Source organism: Crinia signifera, chromosome 4, assembly GCF_055691185.1.
Source record: "Crinia signifera chromosome 4, ASM5569118v1, whole genome shotgun sequence".
In the NCBI taxonomy this organism is placed as follows: Eukaryota; Metazoa; Chordata; class Amphibia; order Anura; family Myobatrachidae; genus Crinia; species Crinia signifera.
Genome location: NC_139220.1, coordinates 261,791,355 through 261,817,993, shown reverse-complemented (window position 1 = coordinate 261,817,993; position 26,639 = coordinate 261,791,355). Strand labels below are relative to the sequence as shown.

General features: G+C 42.4%; 1 protein-coding gene across 2 annotated transcripts in view; it reads left to right on the top strand.

Moving 5' to 3' along the window:
- The first annotated feature begins 548 nt into the window (after window positions 1–548).
- Window positions 549–26,639, top strand: part of BLM (BLM RecQ like helicase) — a 43,674-nt gene continuing 17,583 nt past the window's right edge. Inside the window, exons 1-13 of one of the 2 annotated variants that reach the window (XM_083184460.1) lie at window positions 549–714; window positions 2,620–2,718; window positions 3,919–4,328; window positions 5,816–5,975; window positions 6,138–6,226; window positions 6,306–6,435; window positions 6,603–7,252; window positions 9,882–10,070; window positions 12,644–12,762; window positions 14,630–14,743; window positions 15,854–15,952; window positions 16,263–16,411; window positions 23,901–24,007. In XM_083184460.1, coding sequence (XP_083040586.1) covers window positions 2,621–2,718; window positions 3,919–4,328; window positions 5,816–5,975; window positions 6,138–6,226; window positions 6,306–6,435; window positions 6,603–7,252; window positions 9,882–10,070; window positions 12,644–12,762; window positions 14,630–14,743; window positions 15,854–15,952; window positions 16,263–16,411; window positions 23,901–24,007 — 2,314 coding nt within the window. In that variant the 5' untranslated portion in view covers window positions 549–714; window position 2,620. Of the gene's footprint in view, window positions 715–2,619; window positions 2,719–3,918; window positions 4,506–5,815; window positions 5,976–6,137; window positions 6,227–6,305; window positions 6,436–6,602; window positions 7,253–9,881; window positions 10,071–12,643; window positions 12,763–14,629; window positions 14,744–15,853; window positions 15,953–16,262; window positions 16,412–23,900; window positions 24,008–26,639 lie in introns of both variants that reach the window. The other variant, XM_083184459.1, reaches the window with a different exon arrangement.

The following is a 26,639-nucleotide window of genomic DNA, read 5'->3' as shown; positions in this document are numbered from 1 at the left end:
TTTTTTGGCGCGCATGTTGCTGGCTCTTTGGCTTCACTACAGATCTTTTTTGGCTCTTTACCTCTGACCGATTTGCCACCCCTGATCGATTTGCCACCCCTGATGTACAGTATTAAGCAGTGATAAAGGAAGAGAAGTGATAAAGTGCCTGGTACTTTATCACCGGCCAATCAGCCTTTTTTAAACCCAGCCTGTAACTTAACAGTCAGGAGCTGATTGGCCAGTGATAAAGTACCAGGCACTTTATCACTTCTCCTCCTTATCACTGCTCCGATACATCTACCCCACAGTGACATTCTAGAATGGCACTGGTGTTATTTGATAAATGCGGGCAATTATTTGATAAACATACGCATAATTGTAAAGGGTACAAAAAAAATCACGCAAGATGCTATGTGCCGTTTTCTGAGTGTGGACCAAGTGACCCTCTTATCGTGACTCGGGGCATGTTTTCCTGGTGCCTGCGCCAGCTGATGGTTCGTGACGTCATCGCACGGCGCTGTATCCAAGCCGCGTTACTAGGATCGGCGCATTATACTAGGATCGGAGTCGCACCTTGTTGACGTGTTGAGTATTCCACTGGAATCGGCGCGAAAACACAGGGAGGATTCGTCCGTGTGACTGGAGCGGGTCAGCAGGTGACAGCAACAGGGGGAGCGGAGGAGCCGGGATGGAACCCGTCATACACTGACAGCTGAGACCCTCCTATAACAGGTACATGTTCCTCTGGCGGTAGCGCCTCGTCCTTCTGATTATTAATATATACCTGTTAGTCACATTTCACTGGATTTCCTTGTCCGCCATTACTATATGAGGAGAGTGTACTAAGACGTATTGTGTGGGAGCAGTGCAGCTTGCATCAGGCTTCATACAGTACAGAGCACCGTGGTCACTGCGTTCCTCACAGGGGGAATACTGACGTATATTACTGACGTATAACAACACACTGTGCATGACTATACTGCAGGTATATTACTGACTATTAACAACACACTGTGCATGACTGCACATACTGCAAGTATATTACTGACGTATAACAACACTGTGCATGACTATACTGCAGGTAAATTACTGACGTATAACAACACACTGTGCATGACTGCACTGCACATACTGCAGGTATATTACTGACGTATAACAACACACTGTGCATGACTGCACTGCACATACTGCAGGTATATTCCTGGCTGTCATATAACAACACATTGTGCATGACTGCACTGCACATACTGCAGGTATATTACTGACGTATAACAACAAACTGCATGACTATACCGCAGGTATATTACTGACGTATAACAACAAACTGCATGACTATACTGCCGGTATATTACTGACGTATAACAACACACTGGGCATGATTGCACTGCATATACTGCAGGTGTATTACTGACGTATAACAACACACTGTGCATGACTGCACTGCACATACTGCAGGTATATTTCTGGCTGTCATATAACAACACATTGTGCATGACTGCACTGCACATACTGCAGGTATATTACTGACGTATAACAACAAACTGCATGACTATACTGCAGGTATATTACTGACGTATAACAACACACTGGGCATGACTGCACTGCATATACTGCAGGTGTATTACTGACGTATAACAACACACTGTGCATGACTGCACTGCACATACTGCAGGTATATTACTGACGTATAACAACACACTGTGCATGATTGCACTGCACATACTGCAGGTATATTACTGACGTATAACAACACACTGTACATGACTGCACTGAACATACTGCAGTAATTAAAAAACCTGTACATGGGCTGTGGATCATCCAGGCACTATGCAGTGACATTGCACAGCCAGGACCGGCTCTACCATTAGTCAGCTGCCTAGGAGCTCTAGAATCTGGGAGATACTCCTACGTCTATCACAAAATGAAGGACGACTTTGAGAGAGGAATCATTGTTGAACTTAATGCAAATGATAGGTGTTTAACTTCTGACACCAACTCCACATGTTCACCCCCAAATTATCTCCATAGTTCGTAATCTGTCCCTAGAAGTATCTTTCTCCCAAAAAATGATGTGTGTAGACAGCCTTACAGTTTTATTATATGTGTAGATGTACTTGGTAAAGTACATGCTGTGTGTGTCCAGGTTTAAATAGGTGGACATTGTTTTTAAAGGGAGGGGGAAACTCTGCTACCAGCAGTTGTTGTTTTTCTTTTTGCCCCTATGCCAGAGTTTACCAAACTCTGCCATTACAGACCAGGTTTTAAGGATATGCGTGCTTAAGTACAGATAGTTAAATCCAATTGAGTGAGGTACTAATTAAGTCATTTGTGCTCAAGCATGGATATTCTAAAAAAACTTGAACTGAGTTTGAGAAGCTATTCCCTGTTCCATTTACATTATTTTCTTACTTGCATTGCTTCTCTCTAGTCCCCTGCCCTGTCACGTAAAATGACATCATACAGTATGTTACATCCTTAACACCTAGTTACATCTACAGTAGTTTGGTCTTCAGGGGAACTGATTTTTCAGACCTGCTCTAGCTGTCTCCAGCACATGTTGCATCCACTGTTTTTTGCATGTCTGACCTAATGCTTCGTTATTCACTAAATGCTGTTCTAACGTCCATCTCCTCACAGTATGGCAGCTCTGCCGCAAAACAATCTCCAGAAGCAGCTGGAACTGTTCTCTACTAAGGTGACTGGAAACAAGCTCTCGCTGCACAAGTCTAAACCTAGGTAAGTATAATTTTATTATACTGTACTTAAGTGGTGGTTTAAACTGCCTTGTCAGTACTCTACACATATACTTATCACTCTTCCATTCACACTTGCTGTCGGCTCCAGATTTGGGAAGGGAGAGTGTCTAGCCGATTCCGACGGATTGGGCTGAGAAATTGGCCCAAATCGGATGTGTCCCGTGCACATCTGGTCGGACCCTACAGATTGAACCTGCTGCAGGTTCAGTCTGTCGGATCGGACCCAAACCATCAGCAGCATAGCACCCACAATGTTTTTTTAATTCTCCCGCCGAAGGTCTGCTCTCAGCAGCACTTCCCAGAGACTGCGGAGTCGTACTGCTGCACCCACACACCCCCAGTAGCTCATTGCAGCCTGGACCACACGCTGCTCGGGTTTTTTTTTTCCTGTCCCCGCAGCTCCCCGGGAATTACAGTGGATAAATTGCATGCTATTTATCCCATGTAACAAATGGCACATCAAGTGCCAAATCGCTAGTGAGGTTTGTTTGTTTTTTTTCTCCTGAATGGTTTGTTTTCACAAAATGTATACAAATCAGCATTATTATGTTTTGAATACTATAATATTTTCAAATAGGATATTGTAACTAGGGAATCAAATACTTTTCTGTATTTTACTTTTTATCATAAGGGTCACACTCACGGAGCAAATTTTTGCTATTTTCTAAGCAACCTAACTAGACTGCTTAGAAAGTAAGCACAGATCTCTCCATGTGTATGCTCCAAGAGATTAAATATCTCCTGCTAACTAAGTCAGTGCATGCAGTCAAAATCAAGTGACTGCAAATCTCTCTGTGTGTACAGAATGAGAGAAACTGATTGCAATCTCTCATTCTGAACCACTACCTGGACTTTATATCGCTTAGCACAAATCTCTGCATGTGTATGTGCTCCCCTTGGGAGATCTGGACACCAGGAAATCGCCTACCCTAAATTGCTTAGCACACAGCTCTACGTGTGTATGCCCCTTAAGATTAATTTAACTGGGTAAGCACAATGTTTTTTGTTAGGTTCTTCCGCTTAGAACATTGCCAAAATTTGGAAATGTTTGAAAATTATTGTTTTCAGGGTTGTCCTGAACTGTACATTCATCTTAATTATGACATTTTGAAATTCTTTAGTGCCTGGATGACGCATGTTATTATATGTCTTTTTTTATTTATTTTTTCTCTCTTTACAGTGTTTTTACATTTAAAAAGAGAAATTCTCCTGATGGATCTGTGTCAACTAGTTCAATTCAGACAAAGCAGCAATTGTCAATAAAAGATAGCTGTATTAATATTGCACAAGAACCACATCCCTTGAAAAACCACCTAACCTCTTCAGATGCCAAGAAAAATGGTACAGTGAAGGGAATCTTCAATCCTGTCCGCAAACAATCACCGAGTGCTTCTCCATCACTGACATCTGAGAGAGTTATTCTGGGAAATGGCCACAAGAAGAGTGAGAATATCGCACAAGAAAACTCTTGTCCCAAGAAAGCAGACTGCAATTCCTCTCTCAGCTCTGTTATCAGCCTTGAGGAATGGGATGATATGAATGATTTTGACACAGCCGTGTCCCCGCTTAAGAGTCAGAACAGGAAATGCGGTAAAACACCACAAAAATGCAGCAAAGCACAAACAGCAATTTCTCCGGAATCGCCAACCCTTGAAATTGTGCCCTTTTTACGCAAAAATAATGATAAGAGCTCCGCAAATCCGTTTATGGCTAATCCGCTGGACAGTGTCCTTACTGAAGGTAGTACGGATTCTGTTCTGTGTGCAGGTCAGTTCTCTAAAAGTACACAGATGGTTGCTTAATGATATTAATAGGCGTCATTTGTTTTGGCTGTGATGCAGCCTTTATTATGGATTATTTTCCCCGCACTTGATACTAATGTAAGCATCCTGTGGCACCAGTTAAACAAATCTGGCTAATGGGGAGTGGGGACGCGGTCATTAGTTCGACACAATTAAGGTCGACATACATTGGGTCAAAGGGTAGACACATGCATTAGGTCGACAGTCAAAAGGTCAACATGGGTTTTTCATGTTGCGTTTTTTTTTTTTTTGAGCCAACAGGTGGAATTTTATGCCCTACCATTCTTTATGGCATAGGGGTAGAGTATAATAGTGTGCCCGAAGCATGGTGAGTGCAGCTCACAGATATGATGTCGACATTCGGGAAATATCTATGTTGACCTAAAGACAGGCATGATTGTCAAAATAGAGTAGTTCGCAGTTTCTACCTGCACTCATCCAATGCAGTACAGTACATTAGCAGAATCGATTAAGACTCCAAAGAACTGTCTGGGCGGAATGGCTGATGGATAGGTCCAGGGTCCTGTGTCGTCAACACTGTGCACTGTAGCTGACACCTCCTTGTTTGAGGAATCAGGAATCTGATAATCATTGGGGATTACTCAAGAATCTGATACTCATTGGGGATTATTCTGGTCCGTTTGCAAGGACCAGAACATTTGCACGTGGACCGATGGTGGGTGCATGGGCAAAGTCACTTCTGCACATGTGCATACGCTGGGTGCATCCAGCCACGGTGCACAGACTGTTCGCCAGGTGCACGCACCAAAGGCTGCGGGCGATGGATAGTCGCGGCCATGGGAACGCCCAGCTTTTCATGGGCGTTCCCATGGTAATCGGGCCGTGACGTCTGTGCTGGGGGCAGGCAGCTGACATCACTGGATGTGAGCTGCCCGCCCACTTCCTCCCGGTGCACCTGAGAGTAACTTAGATATGCGTGCACATTCCACATCAGGCTGCAAATGGATGTTTATGTTTAACATCCATCTGCCCACAGGCCCTGCATACGAACACACGCTTGCAAATCAACCAGACTAACCCCCATTGACTGAGGTTATTCGTTTATTGCTGTAACAGTGACAGCCTTTAGCCAGCGGCAAATAAGAATCAGCCTAATTCTTATTGGCTGCAGCAGAACATCTTATGTGTTCTGCGGTTGATCTCAATCAATGTTTTGGTTCTCCTCGTATACATGATTTTTGTATTTGCTACTTTCTAATATAAATGTAGTGTGTTCATCTCTGATCAATTTTAATTGGGTGTTTTGTTTGTCAGATGACTGCACTAAAGATGTAGAAATATATGATGGAGACCTTAATTCAGAAACCACAGAAGGGATAAAAATAATGGCAGAGGATGAGTTTGATGCTGATTTTATTCCACCCTCTCCAAAAGAGAGCAGTGTGTCCTCTCCACCAGTGCTCAGAGGTATTTGGTAAGCATGACATGTTATATGGATGCAAATATCCCAATGTTGTGTGCCTCCTTCATCAATGGGAGCAAATTCATTGATGCTGCACTATTACAAAACCGCCTAGTTACTCTATTACTTGGTATAAGTGTTTTCAACCTTCCTCTTTTTTTTTTTTTTCTGCAGTTCATTGAAGAAATTGTCAGTTTCCCCTGGGACGGAAAAAGAGAATGCTCCAGAAGTTGTGGCTGGGCGGTGTATCTCCTCCTCACAGGGTAGGAAGCTGATTCCTGTTTGCTAGTACCATGAAGCATTGAGAAGAGGCAGGTTCATGTGTCGTTATGTTCTTTACAGATGGGCGCAATGTATCCCCTGAGCTCTGGATCACGATGTCAAAGATCTGTGACTTAGTCGATAGGATTCCATTGTCAGAGCTACAGCTGCTGACTTGTGGGAAGGAGCTTCAGAAGCAGAGGGAAATGCGGTGTGTAAATGATATGTGCTGGCGCAATGACGTCTTCCGTCCCACCAGAGGGAAACCTGTGACTTTCCAGCATTGCTGGAACTTGTGATTCAACAACAGATGGAAATTCACATGTTATCTTATTTATCATAATGTGTATATTTATTTTATGCTTTCTTTTTTGGCAGAAAACATCTTTTGTCAAGTGACTCGGTGTTGAAATCTTCAACTGTAGAAGTACCTGTGTTCTCCCCAAGTCCTAAACCACCATCCTCTACCAAACTTAGTGATTCAGCACAGATGTCTTTGCGTACCTCAACAGCAGACACTTCATCTCGTGGGCCATTGGGGAATGTTTTTAGATTTAACTCATTCGCTGCTACCGACAAGTTAAAAGCAAAAAGCCAAGAAAGTTCTATGGATGCAGGGACCAAGTTTGGGCCCCAAATGCAGACCAAAACATTATTTTCCTTTAAGTCATCTGATACCACAGTAAAAGATTCATCCAGTTTCCAGGACTCCGTTTTCACTGCTAGCCATTTCAGCACCCCGCAGAATGAGAGACCAATTACTTCCAGCACATGTGCCAGGCCCACTGTTTATCCCCCAAAGACATTGGACAATGATGATGACCTGGATTTTAATATTGACAACTTTGACATTGAAGACTTTGATGATGAGGATATCCAATGCATGGACAGCCCCATAGCACCCCCTGCTGGCAGAATTGTGCCATCACCATATCCCACAATAAAGGAAGCACCTACAGTTAAAAAGTTCACCAGCACAGTGCCTTTAAAGACCCCTATTAGCACCTCTCATCCTTCTGGGCTGTCAGGTAAGCAATGCAAAGTATAAAATACAGGAATATTAAGTATAACACATATATGTGACTGTGTAGTATAATAAGTAATCTATGAGGTTTATCTGTATGATAATTTTCGTTAAGCTTTTTAGGTTCAGTAGTTACAATACAATTAGGATCTTAAGTAAACCTTTACTGGGACCACCTAGGCCAGGCATGTCAAAACTATGACCCTCCAGCTGTTGTGAAACTACAAGTCCCATCATGCCTTGCCACAGTTTTGCTTTCAGGGAATGCTAAATCTATGGCAAGGCATGCTGGGATGTGTAGTTTTACAACAGCTGGAGGGCCCCAGTTTGCACATGCCTGACCTAGATCCTAGGAATAAGCAGAGGCACTGTTGAGCTGCACATGTGTAGTACTTTTGAAATAAATTAATAAGACCTTTAATAAAAATGACCATGAATAACATTGAAATAGAGTTTATCAATTCTAATGGTTTTTTATTGTCTTAATATAATGTTTGTTTTGTGCAGCATCTTTGGTCCTCTGTGCAGTCCTGATCCGGATAGCATTGTTGCTGTCGGATCTGAGAAGCTTTTAGAGATTATAATACAAAGAAGCCTCAATTATTGTTTACTTGAGTGTTCGGTTAATGTTCCTTGTTCTACACTTGATTTACCTGATTATACTATACGATTAGCACTTTTCCTTTGTGCCTTGTATCTAATATTTTAAATTTATTCATTTGCTGGCTGAGGAATTATAAGTAGCAGCAGCCTTCCAATGTGGAGGATTAATTATACTTAGCAATCGTGTTCTTTTAGTGTAATGTTGTGTAGTATAATAACTTCACTTTCTGCAGTGGCTGGAGCACGTTGTCAGATTATAGATTGTATACATTGTTGCAATAAATCACATATGAACAGTGATTTAATTACTGGTTATTCAGAAAAAAGGCTAAGGGGTTATCCTTGGAACAACAGATGTGTCTTTGGCGCTAGAGACTAAAGGGGTGTGGCTTGTCACCCTGCTGCCAACCACGTAGGATGATTGCCAGCCTCCACAAACCAGATAGCCAGAAAAAAAGGGAGAAATACGTGGGGCGCTCAAAGGTAAACAAGAATAGGAATTTATTAAAAACACATACACACAAAAAATCACATTACTTAAATATAAAAAAACTCTAAAATCATTGAGTATCACTGTACCATTTCTTCCCTTTTCAGTTGGGGAAGGATAATATGTATTTGGTTAGTCCAATTATTATTGGGGCTAGTGTCCACTTATATTTGAACCATATGGATTTAGAGTGAATGGCCAGTGTGCACACTTAGCAGTCCATAATAGCAGCGCTTTGCTTTTTGTAAAGGTATCAATATTGAGTAGGTGAAAACAAGGACTTCTGTGAAAGCGCTGCTATTATGGACTGCTAAGTGTGCACACTGGCCATTCACTCTAAATCCATATGGTTCAAATATAAGTGGACACTAGCCCCAATAATAATTGGACTAACCAAATACATATTATCCTTCCCCAACTGAAAAGGGAAGAAAGTCCACGTTATTTTGTGCACACTCATCCAGTGCTTACAATTATGGTACAGTGATACTCAATGATTTTAGAGTTTTTTTATATTTATGTAATGTGATTTTTTGTGTGCATGTGTTTTTAATAAATTCCTATTCTTGTTTACCTTTGAGCGCCCCACGTATTTCTCCCTTTTTTTCTGGCTAAGGGGTTATCCTGTTAGCTGCAATAAATTTACTCATACCCAATTAATAGGACCGACCCCTAAAGGTGGGTGCACACTAGGCAAAGTGTGTACCCAGCGACATCATGGGCGACAAAACTCGGCGGGGGAGCCAGCATCAGCAAGTGCATACAAACTGTGCATCCAGCAGCATGGTCCATCTTCTGTTGGCCCTGCATGTAGGGTTGATGGAGGTTGGTGCTGACGATGCACGGGAGCACGCTTTGCCTGCAACATAACTGGTACAAAGCGGAAGATGTGCCTGCTATGTCATTCCGACAACTTTTTGTCTAGTGTACCCAGTTTAAGATTATTGCCCCCTGGTTATAGGGCATAACTATGTCTACACCATTGAATATTTGTGTGTAAAGGTTTATTCGTTACACAGAGATTTTCCCATTTGTATAATACTTTAAATCATTCCATTAACCTGATTAACAGCCAGTGGGCAGTGTGGTTATAGAATAATTAACCTATTAAGTGCTGTATTTAAATCCAACTACATTTTTAAAACGGTTGTTAAATGATTGCCACACACCAACTCATTTATTATGGTTGTGATGCTGGGATAGAGATTCTGAAATAGACCTCTATTAGCCAAGGCTAGAAGCATAATGATAGCTACTGGGTTTGGACCTGACAGACATACAGCCATTGATCATTATATGCATCAGCGGTAAATGTTTCCTACTTATATATTTTATGTCTTCATTATACTCTTTTCTCCATTTTCCACCCTTGATTTTTATGAAATATTTTTTTATATACAGTAGATTACTACTTGGACAATGTCTGTGTTTAATTAAATGTGTCCGTTGAAGAAAAGATAGGACAATTGAAATTAAAAGAATTGGTTTGATTGAATTTTATTTGTCACCTGCACTACTTCTTCCTGCATGCCTCATGTAGATTCGCTCCTAAAGCCACCAGTGGATAACCCAGCTCACGAGCGTTTCCGGGGCTTCAACTTTCCCCATTCCAAAGAAATGATGAAGATTTTCCACAAAAAGTTTGGGTTACATCGCTTCCGTACCAACCAGCTGGAAGCTATAAACGCCTCACTGATTGGGGAGGACTGCTTTATTCTCATGCCAACCGGTAAGCCTTCGCTGGTTGTGTCTAATGTCTTGGTGGAAGTCTTAGTGTGCATTGTCTAAAGGTGCCCATACATAGTGTGATGGGGTGGTGCGATGCAATGCGCAGCTTAAAAAGTATGAACTGCACATTTTTGGACTAGCTCTTGATTGCATCACAAGCAAATTACATGCGACCGGGACCAAAACGCATCCAATAATCGCACCGTGTATGTGCAGCATAAGTTGCAGTTCTCATACATAGTTGATATTTCTATTATATATACTGGACCTTTTTTGGCCCTATCCCATAATAATGTGTCCTACTGTGTTAGGAAGTGTATTTAGTGTCGTTCTTAAGTACTTACGTTTGGTAACAACGCTCCTTTACAATCTTAAAGCTGCAAAGATGTGACATTGTTGCTGTTTGTTCTCAAATGTATGTTTTTGCATGAGTTTGGAGCAGTGCAATTTGCACAATTGCATTCTAGGGTGTACCAAATAGAGCTCATATTAAAATACTCAGGGCTATATTTACTTAAGGTCGATGTTGGGAGATAAAAAAAATGATCTTAATCGATGTTGACCTTCCAGTGCTAGAACACACATTTTACTAACATTTAAAAATGAAGATAAAAATGTAATCCAAAAGGAAATCTATATTAAATAAACCGCCCCCACCCACTAGAACGATTTTTTTGTCCGATTTCCGACCGATGGTCCGATATATCGGCCGATTATTGTCGCTTATTTGTAAAAAATCGGCCGATATATCAGACGGTCGGTCAGACAATTGGCCAAAAAATCGTTCTAGTGTGTAGGGGCCTTTAAGCTGGCCATACATCAGAAAGATTGATCTTAAGATCGATTGCGCTCATGATTGTGTACAATTTCCCTTGAAATCCCCGGCAGTCCTTGGTGGTTTTTGGACACACAATCTACACACAATCCATCTTACAATCAGTCATACAATCCATCTGCTGTATAATTGTGTATACAAGATGTGCACACAATCTGCATACAATCCATCATACAATCAGTCATACAATCCATCTGATGATTGATTGTATGATTTGTGTACACAAGATGTGCGCACAATCTGCATACAATCCATCTTACAATCAATTGAGATTGTATGATTGGGTACAATATCTTTCTGATGTATGGCCACCTTTACTCTCTACTGGCCAAGTTATTTTGCCGTCTCCAAGGACATGTTGGTCACTCCTCTTTATAGTCTCCTGAACTGGCCAATCTAGGGAGACTGACAAAATATACATCCTGTAACCTGGCAGTTAGCCATTGATTGACTGGTACTGACCCCTAAATCTCTTATCAAGCTTTTTGATACAACTCCCCCTCTTAACAGGCTCAGACCCTTGCATGGCGTCTCCTGTCATAAGAAGTTGGGATGTTTTTTTAGCAGTTGACGCATTTGGTTATTTGGCAGCCTTATATCAATTAGGTGAAACCTGTTTATGACAATGTGATGGCACATTGGGGCAGATGTATTAAGCCTGGGGAAGAGATAAACTGGAGATAAAGTGAAAGAAGATAACGCACCAGCCAATCAGCTGTGTTTGAAATATGACAGTTGGGAGTTGATTGGCTGATGCGTTATCTCCTTCCACTTTATCTCCAGTTTATCTCTTCGCCAGGCTTAATACATCTGCCCCATTATATCTGATAAAGGGAGCGCTTCCCATGCGGTGTAGCATGGAGCTTGGCTGAGCAGTTATCAGGCAGCCACTTGGTGTTTACAGTTTTCTGCATCGAAAGATGCTAAATATGGATAAAAGGTGCTTTTAGTACCCAGATGTCAGGACAGCTTTAGGACATATTGGGAGGTATTCAATGTTTTCCCCTTATTTCCAGTTGTTTGTAATAATTTGATTTCACTAGTCACTTCATGGCAAAAAACGTCCGGGCGCTAAATTTAGAATTACCAGCCGTTTCCACGAAAAAGGATGCTAATTTGAGTATCTACAACAATCCGAAAATTGGGGGAGAAAAGGAAAAACATTAAATATATTTAAAAAAATTGCATTCCATCTATTGTATGCGGAAACTGACGCTTTTACGCAGTTTTCCCATGGAATCGGAACTTCGAATACCCTCCAATGACGTTCCACTGTCAAAAAGAAAACGGGATTATTTTTGTTAACTCCTTTATCTCCGAATACAGTGGGGGGACTGCACTCCAGCTCTTTATACTTTTCAGCAATTAAAGTTTACTCCGCTAAAAGTTTGGGGATGTTTTCCTTCTCTTTGTTTCATTCCTGTCTGCTCTGTCCTGTGAGACTTATATAGAAAAATAAGGCTTTAATGTAAGTACAAAAATCTTAGCCTAGACACCTATTATTTTCTTATACTGAATCAAATTGTCCTTGAGAATTTCTTTATTTCATGCAAAGTAAAAGTTAAAAGAGCTGCAATAATGAAAGGAATCTCATTTGAACTTGAATAACAAAAGGATTCTCTAAACTCTGGGGTTTTGTACTTAAATGCAGCTATGTATTATGTGAAGGTATCGAAAGTTTATGGCATATTTAGTTATTGATGACCGCTTCAGCCTCATAATGTGATATGTCTTTCCAGGTGGCGGGAAGAGTTTGTGTTACCAGCTTCCTGGTTGCCTGTCTCCCGGCGTTTCCATCATAATCTCTCCCCTCCGTTCCTTGATAGTTGACCAGGTTCAGAAGCTTACGTCTCTGGATGTAAGAATTTTTTTTTTTCTTCAATGTGAACTTTGTGAACTTTTGTCAAGTGTTTTTATTGTTTTGTGCATTTGTCTAATGTAAAAGCATTTGGCCCACGCCTGAATTGAATTCAACCACAGGTGTATAAAACCAAACACAATCACCATTGGCAAACATTTGAGATACAAAATGGGTCATTCTTAAGAGCTCCATGACTTCAAGCGTGGTACTGTGATAGGACGTCACCTTTGCAATAAAACGGTTTGTGAAATTTCATCCCTGCTGGATATTCCATGGCCAACTGTAAAGGTGGCCATACACACGCAGATTTAAGCACAAGAACTTTGCGGCTGGATGTGAATGGAATGGGTTTTTATGGCCGAGCAAGCGCATGTAATCCTCACATCACCAAGTTCGATACCAAGCGTTGGATGGAATGGTGTACAGCACACAGACACTGGTCTGTGGAGCAGTGGAAACATGTTCTGGGGTGTGATGAAGTACACGTTTGGCAGCCAGATGGGCGAGTCTGTGTTTGGAAGATGCCGGCAGAACGTTACCTGCATTATCCCGTATGTTTGGTATTTAGCAGTTTTTCAGGGTTTGGGCTAGGCCAATCTTAAGGACAAACTCCAGCTAAACAAAATAGTTGCTTTAATTGCCGCTTTAAAGTCAGCTTGCCTTCCCACAGGCGTTCCAAAGCCTAGGCAACAAGTCTATCAGGTTTTTTTTTGCCCCAAAGCGCATGGCAAGAACTCCGACCCCTGCATTCTTTCTCAAAAGCTGAGAAATCAAAGCCCCGACAGGGCTTGACTGACTTGCCAGGCCCCAAAGCAGGCTGACAAGCCTGCGGCCTGACGCCATACCACAAGAGTCAGCTGTCTCGTTGGTAGTCTTCTTCATTTTGCAGAAGCTTGGCCAAGCTCCACGTCGGCTCAAGGGTGTTGGATGTGATATCATACGGCTATTCCCTCACCTTTTGGTCCAGGCCCCTACACAGTTCTTTACAATGTGGCTCCCAGTAGACCCTTTGAAAGCCGCGGCCCTTGAGACTGCCATCTCAACAGCAACCCAGGTGTGCCTATTTTTCATCATAGCGCCGAGTAAGTCCAGGGCAATAAGGTCCCTGTGATGACTTGTGGCCAGTGTAAAAATCATTCAGTGGTGAGCCTGTTACAAAGGAATTTGGACATATTCGCAAGGGTGCGCCCTACACATCCATTCCCACAGGGAGCACATTCATTTGCAAGGTGAGATTTCACTGGAGTGGGCGATGGCTTAACTGAATGCTGGCCGCTGTGTATTCGCGGCCGTGCAAATATTTCTATGGCCGCTTCTTTCAAATAGAATTAAACCGCTATCTGAGGTCTGGTCAACCGACACAGTCTTTCTATGTGGGAATGCTAAAACTGTGTCAAGGTGTGCTGGGATTTGTAGTTTCACAACAGCTGGAGAAACAGTTTGGTCAGACCTGCTCTAACCTATTTCGAGAATGAAAGTTGCCAAATGGCATCTTGAAATGTTAGAATAATTGCTTTGTTTTTATTTATTTTTTAAAAACAACTTTTTAATGGTACATAACTTTTAGTGAAGATTTTTTTCCTGCTTTGAATTGTGAATTGAGATATGTAGAGCATTGTTTTCAGAGTATTTTTTTCCATATTATGTCCATTTAAATAACTCTTAAAAATGTTCATAGAGATATTTTGATTACACTGCTTATAATACAGCATTATTAACAGTTCTGTTACAGACACAGGTGTTCTTAAACTTCATTCACAAAGTTCTTGGGCAAACCCAAAGGGCTACCTCCCCTATGGGACTCTGGAATTATTATGGATTTGCACAACTGAATTTATGTGAAACCAATTGTTCTATTTTCTAGATTCCTGCCACTTCTCTGACTGGGGATAAGACGGACTCCGAAGCTTCCAGTATTTACTTGCAGCTATCCAAAAAGGATCCGATTATAAAGCTTCTGTATGTCACTCCAGAGAAGGTAACGCCTTCTTACTTGTAATGCTAGTATTTGCTAATAAAGTAAGGTGCCATAGCTATAGAGATTTAGAGATAAATTTTCTTCAGGGTTACTAATGTTTTATTTCAGACTTCTGAGAACAACCTACCACTATTACATTAGTGTACCACTTAACACGAGAAACACAATTGTAAAGTTTTAGACATCTGAAAGAAATGAATGTTGGGATTTAGGTGATAGGACATCCACTTGCAGCGAGTCTCCTCCTGTATGTTTTACTCCTTCAACAATTGAGGCCACAGACCTTGGATTATGTTTCAACTTCAGGGAAGCTAGAGACTGGAAAACAAGAACAGATGTCTCCTTTTCCCAAATTCAGTCCTTTCCAGCACCCTGTATAGGAGTTGGCCATGAGAGAGACTCCTGCACATACGTGTGTGTGTGTGTGTGTGTGTGTGTGTGTGTGTGTGTATAAGTAAATTCAATGGCAAATGTTCAAGTATAAACTCAGCCAAATTCAGCACTTTAAACTGGTTGAACGCCAGACTTGTGGAGGTACAATCTCCAGAGGCTTTTACTTAAACCTGTGTCAAGCCAATAGAAGTATTGAGATAATTGATGCCGCTGTGTCTTTCAGGCTATAGTATCCAGCATCTACTCCAACCTGTTTCACATGCTTTTTTAGATTCTTTGTCAAACCTGGGGGGCAAGTGGCTGATGGCACACTGTTTTATTTGCTCATAGCTACAGGTCCTTGGTAACATAGGCCATCAGCATACTTTGCAACATTTTGTCTCCATCAAGGGATGTCTCAAAAGAGGGCGGGACTTCAAAGGATCTACATGTTCGCAAGCCACTCCTGTTTTATTCACTTTGGGGGCATGCCCAGTGCACTGTGAGCTGCTGGCATGTCCCCTGTCCCCCTCTCCCGGTGAATAGACACTGTGTGCATGCTGGTTGGACATCGGCACAGTGCTAAAACAAAACGGAACTGTCCCGTGAAAATGGGGTCAGTTGGGAGGTATGCCCTATAGAAATGCACATTTAGCAAAGAGTTGCCATTAAGTCTTTGGGGGTTTTTTGTTGTCATTTTTAAATTGTGCTAGCTTTAGCTGTTGTTTTGTACTTCAGGTCTGTGCGAGTGCCAGGGTGATCACCACAATGGAAAATCTGTACGAGCGTAAGCTGTTGGCAAGATTTGTCATTGACGAGGCTCACTGTGTAAGCCAGGTAAATGTTCCCACCCTCAAATAAAAGCACAGAGCTATAATTCTAGTGGACCAGTTACCAAAGTGCAGTGGAGGCTTTAAATGTGTGCGTTAAATGATAATATTTGTTAGAATGCAGCCCAGTAATACAATAGGAATATTGTACATTCCTCCTGAGTATTAGTGGAGCGGTGTCTCAGTGATGTCACAACTAAGTGATGGGCTTAATGCTGGTTCATCCCAGAATATAATGCCTACACTACTTGTTGGTTGACTACAGTATTATTATTTTTTATGCATTTCTAGATGTGTTGTTTTATTTTCTAACACAGTGGGGTCATGATTTCCGGCCAGACTACAAGAGACTGAACATGTTACGTCAAAAATTCCCTTCTGTTCCAATGATGGCTCTCACTGCAACTGCAAATCCACGTGTACAGAAAGACATTCTGAACCAACTCAAGATGACCAAGCCTCAGATGTAAGTGCTTAAAATAAAATCAGAACTGCAGGAAGAATAATCCATAAAGGCGTCTAATTATGACTGTCAGTAGTGTGCCCCCAAACCAGGTGTTCGTGCTAATAAACGAAAGCAGACAAAAAGGGACTCTTGTGGGCACTCTCCTACTCAGAGATATGTGCTAAAGATGCCAACTGATAACATTTATTTCTATTGGTATCCTTGAAAGGCAATATATCCTTGTGTATGTTAGCTATGCCCTTTGAGGTTAAAGTGACCTCTCACTAAAATATTAGCGCAGTAATTCAGACTTTGATAGAGACATGGGGGCAGATTCTGCATTACATGAATTTGGCCCCTGCCTCGATGGTCGGGGTTTGCGCTTACCCATAATCAAATCACCGACTGAATCGCCGTGGCAAGATACTCGTCGGGCTGTTCGCAGTGGGGAGGGACGAGGGCGGCACTGGGTAATGGGAATGCCCAGCAATAAATATATATATATATATAGGAACCTGCTGTGTGGTCCACGCTGTGCTTCACCCCAAATGGATGCCCTTGTTGTCTAACTCCTGAGGAAGGTCCTATATGGACTGAAACGCTAACGTTGAGTACCCTTCTTTATACTATGATGTCTATGTGAATACAAATACACAGCTTTTTATTTTGCATCAAACAGTCTGGAGAGTGTGTCTTTTTGGTCTTTATATACATGGACTTTGTTTCTTGTAAGGAAAGTTCTGGACATCACCCCAGCGGTTGCATATTTTGTATGGAGTGCGATCTTATTGCATATATATATATATATATATATATATATATATATATATATATATATATATATATATATATATAGAACACAGAGAAAGACCGCACTCTCACCCAAATATAGACAGCGGTGGGGTGCCCAGCAAAAGGTACATGCAATCACATGCCCCTTAATACAAATCCAAGATATCCACACACGGTGGTGTAGAAGCAGAGCACTCGCCACAATCACAAATCAGCCTTGTGATAAAAGCAAAGAAGTTTTTTAATCCAAACGAGTCAACATCGTTATAAGCAACTGAGAAGTATATAAGCCCCGACGTTTCGGTCCCAACATGGACCTTTATCAAGGAGCCTAGAATATACAGACAATACATCAGATATTTACATAGACTGCATATCTAGCTGAAAATGAAGAACATGCAGAAATACATGAAGGTAAAACATAGTTACGTTTTTCAAATAGAAGTCACATAATCAACGGAGTAGGAACAGCCTGGATATAGACAGGGTCAGCCAGCTGATCTGACTGCCCTCTGGTCCGGCTATTTATACCTTAAGTTAAGGGGTTGCAGCTGCGCAGCGCCACAGACCGGAGTCTGTATAGCGCTATGGGACTTCCGGTAAAACCGGAAGTGCGTCGGCCGGAAGAGGCCTGTGGAACGCAAGGCTGGAACGCACACGCTTCCGGGTTTCCCGGAGCTGTGCGCAATATAAAAGATATAAACTGTTCTGAAGCACGGAAATTTATAAATCACAAAAACGGCAATCTTGGCTTATAAGTAGCGGGGTAAATAAGGTAATCTAGTCGTGCATACGTTGTAATTAATATATATTATATACATACATACATACATACATACATACATACATACGTACCCATGGGTATGTGGGCGGGATGATGCCTGACGAGGGCAGGTGGCTGACGTCAACCACTCTTCCTGTCTTCGTCCTAGCGCCCGCAAATAAAAGTCAGTTCAGACTAACTTTTATTAGCGAGGGCAGGAGAAATCATTTGATGGTCGGAGACCATCGAATGATTTCTCATGCACGGGACGTGTCTTCGTTACACATCTCCGACCATGGTTGCGAGGGGAAACGGCAGGGGGTGTATTCGTCGGGGCAGCCTCTCTGGCGCTCAGTAAGCTCCGCAGCTGATCGAACCAAACAGAATCAGGCCCATAGTGTGCTATTTGGACACATAATAGATTTCAGTCAGACACCAAATGCAGGAAATAATTACCCTCTTATCTCCCATAAGATGTGTTACAATAATTTTGGATCCATTCCTAGGATTTAATCATTTGTCATAAATTAAATCAGAACTTTAAAGCTGTGCAGCTCTAAAAGTAGAGCTAAATGGATATGTTTTTTAGAATAGGTACTGGGGTCAGTGGTTTACATAATAGTTTTTTTTTTTTTTTTTTTTTTTGCTTCCTCAATTTGGTAAACAAATATAAATGATGAGCAATTCACTATTACTGTACAGACACTCATGCAAGGGTTACGCTACACCTAAAAGATGTGTACGGTATGAGTAACTAGCATTTCTTTTAATTTCTGGAGCCTGTGAGTAGATGCTTAGTTTCTAAAAGTAGATTTAAAGTAGTGCATATGAGGGAGGCGTCTCTACTATTCGTTTATATGTTTTGTTATTTGGGGGGTTTACACCTTTTATGTGTCAGGTTTTTTTTTTTTTATATATATATTTTGCCATTCACAGCAGTCCCTTCTCAAGTGGAGCTTACGTTCTATGGGGCTGTGTAAACCCTTGTTGTGGTCTCCATTTAGTCGCAACTGACCGATGGTTTTTGTACTGCACATGCTCCGTAGCAGCAGTGTGCAAGTCCTGTGATAGTGCTGCAGCTGTTAGCCAGTGCTGTTAGCAGTGCAGTTAGCCAGATCCTGATAGCGATTGGCCAAAATTTTCATCCACCTCTAATGCTGCTTTCCCACTGCAGACCCGTTTAAGTTTACAGGTAATCTTAAATGGTATTTAGCATTCCCACTGCAGCAGATTACAGTTTCAAATGCCATTTAAGTACCATTCCCATTGCAGGTAAAACGTTTTAGCTCTTCAAAACGTTTTTACAGCACAAATGACACTACACAGGCAACAACCAATCAGTGGAATTGTTGCCTGTTAACAGTAAGGATGCATTCCCATAGCATCATTGGTGCCCAGTGGTGCTAAATAGATTGCTGGCATGTGCCAGCAATCTATATATTTCTGGCTTATGATTCTCATTGGTGCCCAGTGGTTCCAGAAATATATAGATTGCTGGCATGTGCCAGCAATCTATATATTACTGGCTTAGGATTTTCATTGGTGCCCAGTGGTTCCAGAAATATATAGATTGCTGGCATGTGCCAGCAATCTATATATTACTGGCTTAGGATTTTCATTGGTGCCCAGTGGTTCCAGAAATATATAGATTGCTGGCATGTGCCAGCAATCTATATATTACTGGCTTACAAAATCAGACATTGGTGGCCAGTGCTGCTCCGTGTGGAGCAGGACGGAGGGAGGCGGGGCATGTGGCTGGACCCGGCCAGCGTCGCTAACGGCATCCAGCCGCAGCAGCAGCCAGCCGGACACAGCGGGGCAGCGCGCCGTGGACAAGTGAGTATGACAGGGGAGGGGGGGGCGGGGGGGGGCAGCGGGGCGTACCGCCGGGCTGAAAGTGGTTAATCTTTCAGCCCGGCAGCGTACACACACGGAGATGATTGCTGAAAAAAATCAGCAATCATCTCTACCGTTTAAAGATGCATTCCCATTGCATCTTAAACGGTAGATTACCGTGCAAAACCCTGCTCTGAAAACGGGTTGAAATACCGTTTAACTTTAAACGGTATTTCAACTCTGGCGCTTTCCCACTGCAGCCTTAAACGGTATTTTGCCCTCAAAAGGCTGCAGTGGGAAAGGGGCATAAGTCAGCCCATATATTCCCAGCCACATGTACATAGTAGGGTTCATTTTTGTCAGGAGCTAATTAGTCTACCAATATCTTTTGTATTGAGGGAGGAAAACTCACACAAGCACCATAACTTGTTTACAACGTCTTTTTCGGCATGGAAATACACACTTGCAAATGTATCCTAATTCTCATCTACGTTATTTGCACAGAGCTCTTCCACAAATTTATGTGCTATTTTCCCAGAAGTCTCTTAAAGCTGGGTCGACCGCCAATCATTGTGACACATCAAACCTGAGGACATTGCATGCATCCACGGGAGTGTGCATATTGAGCATACACACTGAATGAAATGCCGTCCAGACCAACATGTCGTTTAGTGTGTACCGAGCTTAAGATTCTTATTTTCTTCTACGATCCCCATGGAAGCCATTACCTTGGGATTTCATCCCCTTCCTTAGTTAGACAGGCTACTTTTTTCCCAGGTCCCTCCCCTTGAGGGTATAAATCCCTGCTCCTCCCTATCCTGTTTTTTTTTTTTTCCTGTCTCCTTGTGTTAGTTAGCTGAGCAGTAGTGTTGTTTTATTTCAAGGGCTCACCTCTAGATACAGGGTTTCACTCTGGGGGTGAAGCACATGGTAACGTGGCCCTCGGTGGGGTGCCTGTCCATGACCGCAGCAGCACTTAAACAAGCAGCCGGTATATCGTAAGTCTCCATTTCATACCTTTTTACTATGGATGCGGTAGCTGTAACAGTCGGGCAGCTTTCTCTTGGTCTCAAACTCTGCTGGTGGCGTCCACACGGGCTTCACTTCCGCCTCCCGGCGGGACTACATCTACCAGAGTCTTCAGGACCATAATAGACTTAAGGCATCTGAACCAGTTCATAGAAACTAATAAATTTTGTATGGAGACTTTAAAGACGATTACATAGGGAGTCAAAAAAGGAGACTTCATGGTCTCATTAGACCTAAAAGACGCATATTATCATATACCGATTTATGCTCAACATCGGAAATTCCTCCGATTCTGTGTAAAAGGGAAACATTACCAGTTCACCTGTCTACCTTTTGGCCTCTCCACATCTCAGAGGGTGTTTACAAAAGTGTTAGTTACCCTTATAGCGCTTCTGAGAAGAAGAGGAATTCAAATTTGGTCATTTCTAGATGATATTCTTATCGCAGCACCATCCAGAAACTAAATACTGAAAGATCTCGAAGTGGTGATTACCTCTCTAGAGACACATGGTTGGGTGGTGAACCTGCCAAAAAGCCAGTTGGTTATATCCCAGAAGATCAAGTTTTTGGGAGTAATAATAGATTCCCTAGACTTCAAGATTCGCTTGTCAGGAGAGAGGTGTACCAAGATCAGGGCTCTCTCAAAGTCACTAATGAAGAAGAGATTGACTCCTTTAAAAGACTGTTTGCAACTACTGGGCATGATGTCCTCCACCATTGGAGTCATACCTTGGGCCCAGTGGAGAATGAGAACCCTTCGGTGAGAAGTGTTGCCCTACATAAAAAGGTTGCAAGGAGAGGTTTATGTCAATCTAAGTGTCAAAGTCAGGGAGTCACTAGGATGGTGGACTTATCCCAATCTAGAAAGCACGCTCTTACGGTTACCAAGTTTCCTTATCCTAACAGATGCAAGCCAATCAGGATGGGGAGCTCATCTAGAAGGGAACACTGTCCAAGGGTTTTGGACAAGAATAGAGGCCTCAATGTCATCAAATTGGAGAGAAGCGGAGGCCATATGGAGTGCGATCAGTGCATTCACACATCGAATCAAGGGATCTCACCTAAGGGTGTTCTCCGATAACACATCCCACCAAGGGGAGGACCAGAAGCAAGTCCCTGATGCTGGTAATTTCAAAGATCTTAGTTTGGGCAGAGGAGAATCTGATGTCTCTTACAGCAGTATTTGTACCAGGCAAGGAGAACACTTTAGCCGATTTTTCTCAACAGGAACAAGATCCTTCCGGGAGAATGGGAATTGAACAGCGAAGTCTTCAAGGAAGTAGTAAGAAGGTTTGGGAAACCAGATGTAGACTTGATGGCAACACACATCAACAAAAAGGTCAACAAATTCTTCTCAAGATATTATCTGCCCCAGACCTCAGCCGTAGACACTTTTTCAGTCCCATGGAACGGTCGATTGGGGTACGTGTTTTCCTTTGATTCATCGAGTTCTCCAGAAGGTGATAGAGGATCAAGTGGAAGTGATCATAATCCTCCCTTTTTGACCAAGGAGAGCGTGGTTTACCACAGTCCTGAAGTTAACAGTGCAAGAACCATGGACTCTCTCTCTGATCCGCCTTTTGTTACAAGGCTAGGTGGTGCATCCAGACTCGGCAGCTTTATCTTTGACGGCATGGAAATTGAAAGGAACACGTTAAAGTGTAAAGGTCTATCAGATCAAGTCATATCTATATTACTTCAAGCTAGCAAGGAGGTTTCCTCTCTAGCATACTATAGAGTTTGGAGAGCATTAATTGGAAGGGTTCAGAGGAAATGGTCAATGTAGTTCCACGCCTGAAGTTCTTCAATTTCTTAGTAAAGGTTTCCTTGATAGCCAGTCCATCTCAACTCTAAAAGTACAAATTTCAGCACTTATTGCCCTATTAGATAGGAAATTGGCAGAAGAATATCTCATAATAAGATTTAATAATGCTATCAAGAGATTAAGACCTCCAGTAAAGAATTTAGTGGCGCCGTGGGACCTAAGCCTTGTGTTGAAAGCATTAATGAAGAGTCCGTGTGAACCTCTGTCTGAAATATCTCTAAAACATTTGACTTGGAAATTTGTTTTTCTTGTGGCAATAACATCTGCAAGAAGGGTGAGCGAGATGCAAGCCCTCTGGGCAGAAGAGCCATATTTGAATATACTACCAGAGAAAGTAGTACTAAGAACCAACCCAAATTTTTTACCCAAAGTTGTTTCACATTAATCAAGAAATTTCTTTGCCGGCATTTTATCCTAATCCAGAAAATGAAGAGGAGGAGTTATGGCACAATCTAGACGTATTAAGAGGTATTACTATTTACTTGAAACGGCTTAAGGAAATAAGATGAACAAGAACTTGTTTGTGATACCAGAAGTAGCTCCTACTAAACAGACAATTTCAAGATGGATAAGAGAACTCATTACTTTCGTCTACAAATTGGAAGATAAAGAGGTTCCATTATTAAGGCACATTCTACTAGGGCTATGGCGACATCTTGGTCCTGAAAGGCGAAAGCTTCAATCAAGGATTTATGTAACGCTGCCACGTGGTCCTCAGTTCACACTTTCTCCAGACATTGTGAATGAAATGTGTCTGTACCTCAATTTGGGGAGCGTGTCCTCAAGAGTGTCCTTAACAAGTAATGTATGTTACAGTTCAATATTGTCACTCCCTCTGTTTTTGCTTTGGTATTTCCCAAGGTAATGGCTGCAATGGATCGTAGAAGAAAGTATCGGATTATACTTACCGATAATACCCTTTCTTCCTAGAGATCCCATGGCAGCCACTATAATGCCTCCCATGTTGTTTTGTTTTTTTTCCCCAGGGGAATTAAAGAGACACTCGAAAAGACAACATGATAGGGACGAGCAGGGATTTATACCCTCAGTGGGAGGCACGGGGGAAAAAATTAGCCTGTCTAACTACTAGAAAGGGGATGAAATCCCAAGGTAATGACTGCCATGGGATCTCTAGGAAGAAAGGGAATTATCCGACACTATCTATATTTGTGGGCTACCTCTTGTTTTGTTGATTGTTTTGTAAAATCTATGAATAAATTAGCTTCTTGTATCTCTATGCTCCTGATTTTTATATTTTATTACAGATTTTCAATGAGTTTCAACAGGGTAAATCTCAAATATGAAGTTTTGCCAAAGAAGCCCAAGAAGGTTGCTCAGGACTGTGTGGAGTGGATCAAGAAAAATCATCCCAGTGAGTTTTACACTAAAGAGGTCACTATTGAGTAATAATTGTACTGTATGTGATTTCTATGGTTTAAACCATAACTAAGAAAAAAACCTGTAATAATAGTGTCACCGTTAAAGGGCTTTTCTACTTTAAATAATTGTTCAGCATTGGTGGATGATGTTTTTTGGAGGAAGGTTCTTAAGGTATTTCTGTACCATCCATAGGGGATACTGGGGATTCACTTAGTACTATGGGCTATAGATGCGACGTTGGAGCTTTATTGTGTGTATTTCTGTGTACAAGTGTGACTGTTTCTTTCATCATGGGGAGAAAGTGCACTGTATGTAACACCAGATTTTCCCCTTCCCCCGCTGACCCTATCTTGTGATTAGTGCATCCAGCTATCTCAGCATATGGGGCCTCTGAGGGGAGGTCCTGAACCACAGTGGCTGAGTTCAATGAAGACTGATGCTGAAAATGTTTCAGCAAATAGCTCAACTCTTACAGGTGTCTGTGGAAGGCCTGCAGAAATCTGACAGACTGGTTGCTTCTTCTTCAGGTGTTAATGCACTATAGAAGCACAGGCTTTTAGAGGTTGGCTCTGACTCCGAAGAGTAGAATGAACAGGTGGAAATCGAGGAGGTGGAGCCTGTTTTGGAAGAGGTTTATCCAACTCAGGGCCTTGAACTTCTTGTTGTGGCCATCAGAGATGTGTTACATATCCATGCTGAGGAATCTGAGGCGCAGCAATCCTTTTTTCTTTACATAGAAAAAGGGCTAGTGTCCCCTATTCTGGTTCTAAGGATTTGTATGACCATTTCAGAAAAGCTTGGCCATCCCCGGATAGATCTTCCTTATGCCGGACAAAGCACGGCCATTGAGGAATTGGTCAGGGAGTTAGTAACTCCAGGTGTCAGTACATCTCTGTATTCGCCTGTTGGGAAAGTTGATGGCATCCTACGACGCCATCCAATATGGGCGTTTCCATGCCAGGAGTTTTCAATTGGGTTTCCGCTCCAAATCTTCAGCCTGATGCCATACCTCAGTCCCTGGGGGAACTAAAGGTGGGTTGCGGTTGCTGTTCTTCGGTCACATCTGGCGTATTTCCTGTCATGATTCCTGGGTATGGAATGTCATTTTCATGGGGTATCAACTGGAGTTCAGCATTTATTTATTTACAGTTCCTTATAGTGCAGCATATTCCGTTACGCTTTACAAAGGAGACAGTGATACAACAAACTGGGTATTTACAGACAGTCAAAGGTATGAGGGCCCTACTCGCAAGTCAGGTCTGCCGGTTTCCCAGGTTACTCAGGATACGCTACTAGTGGCGTTACAAAAGTTGGTTTGGACCAGGGTTATTGTCCCGGTCCCTTCTCCCAAAAGAGGTCTGGGTTATTACTGAAACTTATTCGTTGTACCGAAGCCGGACAGCTCGGTGCAACCAATAATGAACCTCAGATCACTAAACCCATGTCTACGAGTGTTAAAGTTCAGAATGGAGTCCTTGAGGGCGGTAATCTGCGGCCTGGAAAGGGGGGAGTTTCTGGCCCCTCTCTGGATATCAGGGATGCATACCTGCACATCCCAATCTGGCCACCCCATCAGTCAGTTTGCCCTGCTGGAGGATCATTACTAGTTCCGTGCCCTGCCTTTCGGGCTGTCCACCCTCAGTGCTCACAAAGGTAATGGCGGAGTTGATACTGCTGTTGCAGATGATCAACATCATCCCTTACCTGGACGATCTCATAAAACGGGGTCCTGGGAACAGCTGTCAGCCAGCATTTCTCGGACCGCTCAGCTGTTGTCCCAACACCGGTGACTTCTAAATTATCAGAAGTCTCACCTGCTGTCTAACCAGAGACTTCTCTTTCTGGGGATGATTCTGTACACAGTGGCCCAGAGGATCTTCCTTCCGCCAGACAAAGCAACAGCCATTGAGGAATTGGTCTCCTATTGTAAAGCACAATGGAATATGCTATGCTATATAAGAAACTGTTAATAAATAATTATAATAAATAAATGTAATTTGTAATTCAATAATTTGCTTCCAAAATCTGGAAATGGACAAAAACTGTTGTTTAGACCAGTGGTTCTCAAGGTCACACAACAGCTCACAGTTCACAACAGTTCAGTTCTCCAGGTCTCCACACAGAATCACAGGTGAACTAATTTGCTCCACCAGTGATCTTTTAAAATGTGTCTGTGAATAATGAGTGCACCTGTGCAACTGCCAGGAGTCCAGGAAAACGTGCACTGTTGGGGGAGCCTTGGGTTGGTGGTGCAGGACCAATGCAAATTATTTAAGGTAATTGTAATAGGTAGAACCAGTACTGGTAGCTGCCAATCATATGAGGAGGGACAGGATTCACTTATGTTCTTCCACATACAGACATACCTCACTTAACGACCAGGTTCTGTTCCTACGACCCGGTCGTTAAGTGAATTGGTTGTTAAACGAGCCTATATTAAACCCCTTAAGACTTCTGAGACGTGGGTCGCTAAACATCCAGGGCAGGTCGTAACTGCGAGAGGGTAGGCGGGCAGGTCGTAAATCAGAGCAGGCAGGGTCATAAGTCTGAGGAGTCACAGCATGGACGCTAAACGAAGGCCCAGGTCCTAAGTCCGGGTGGTCGATAAACAGGTAGGTCGTTAA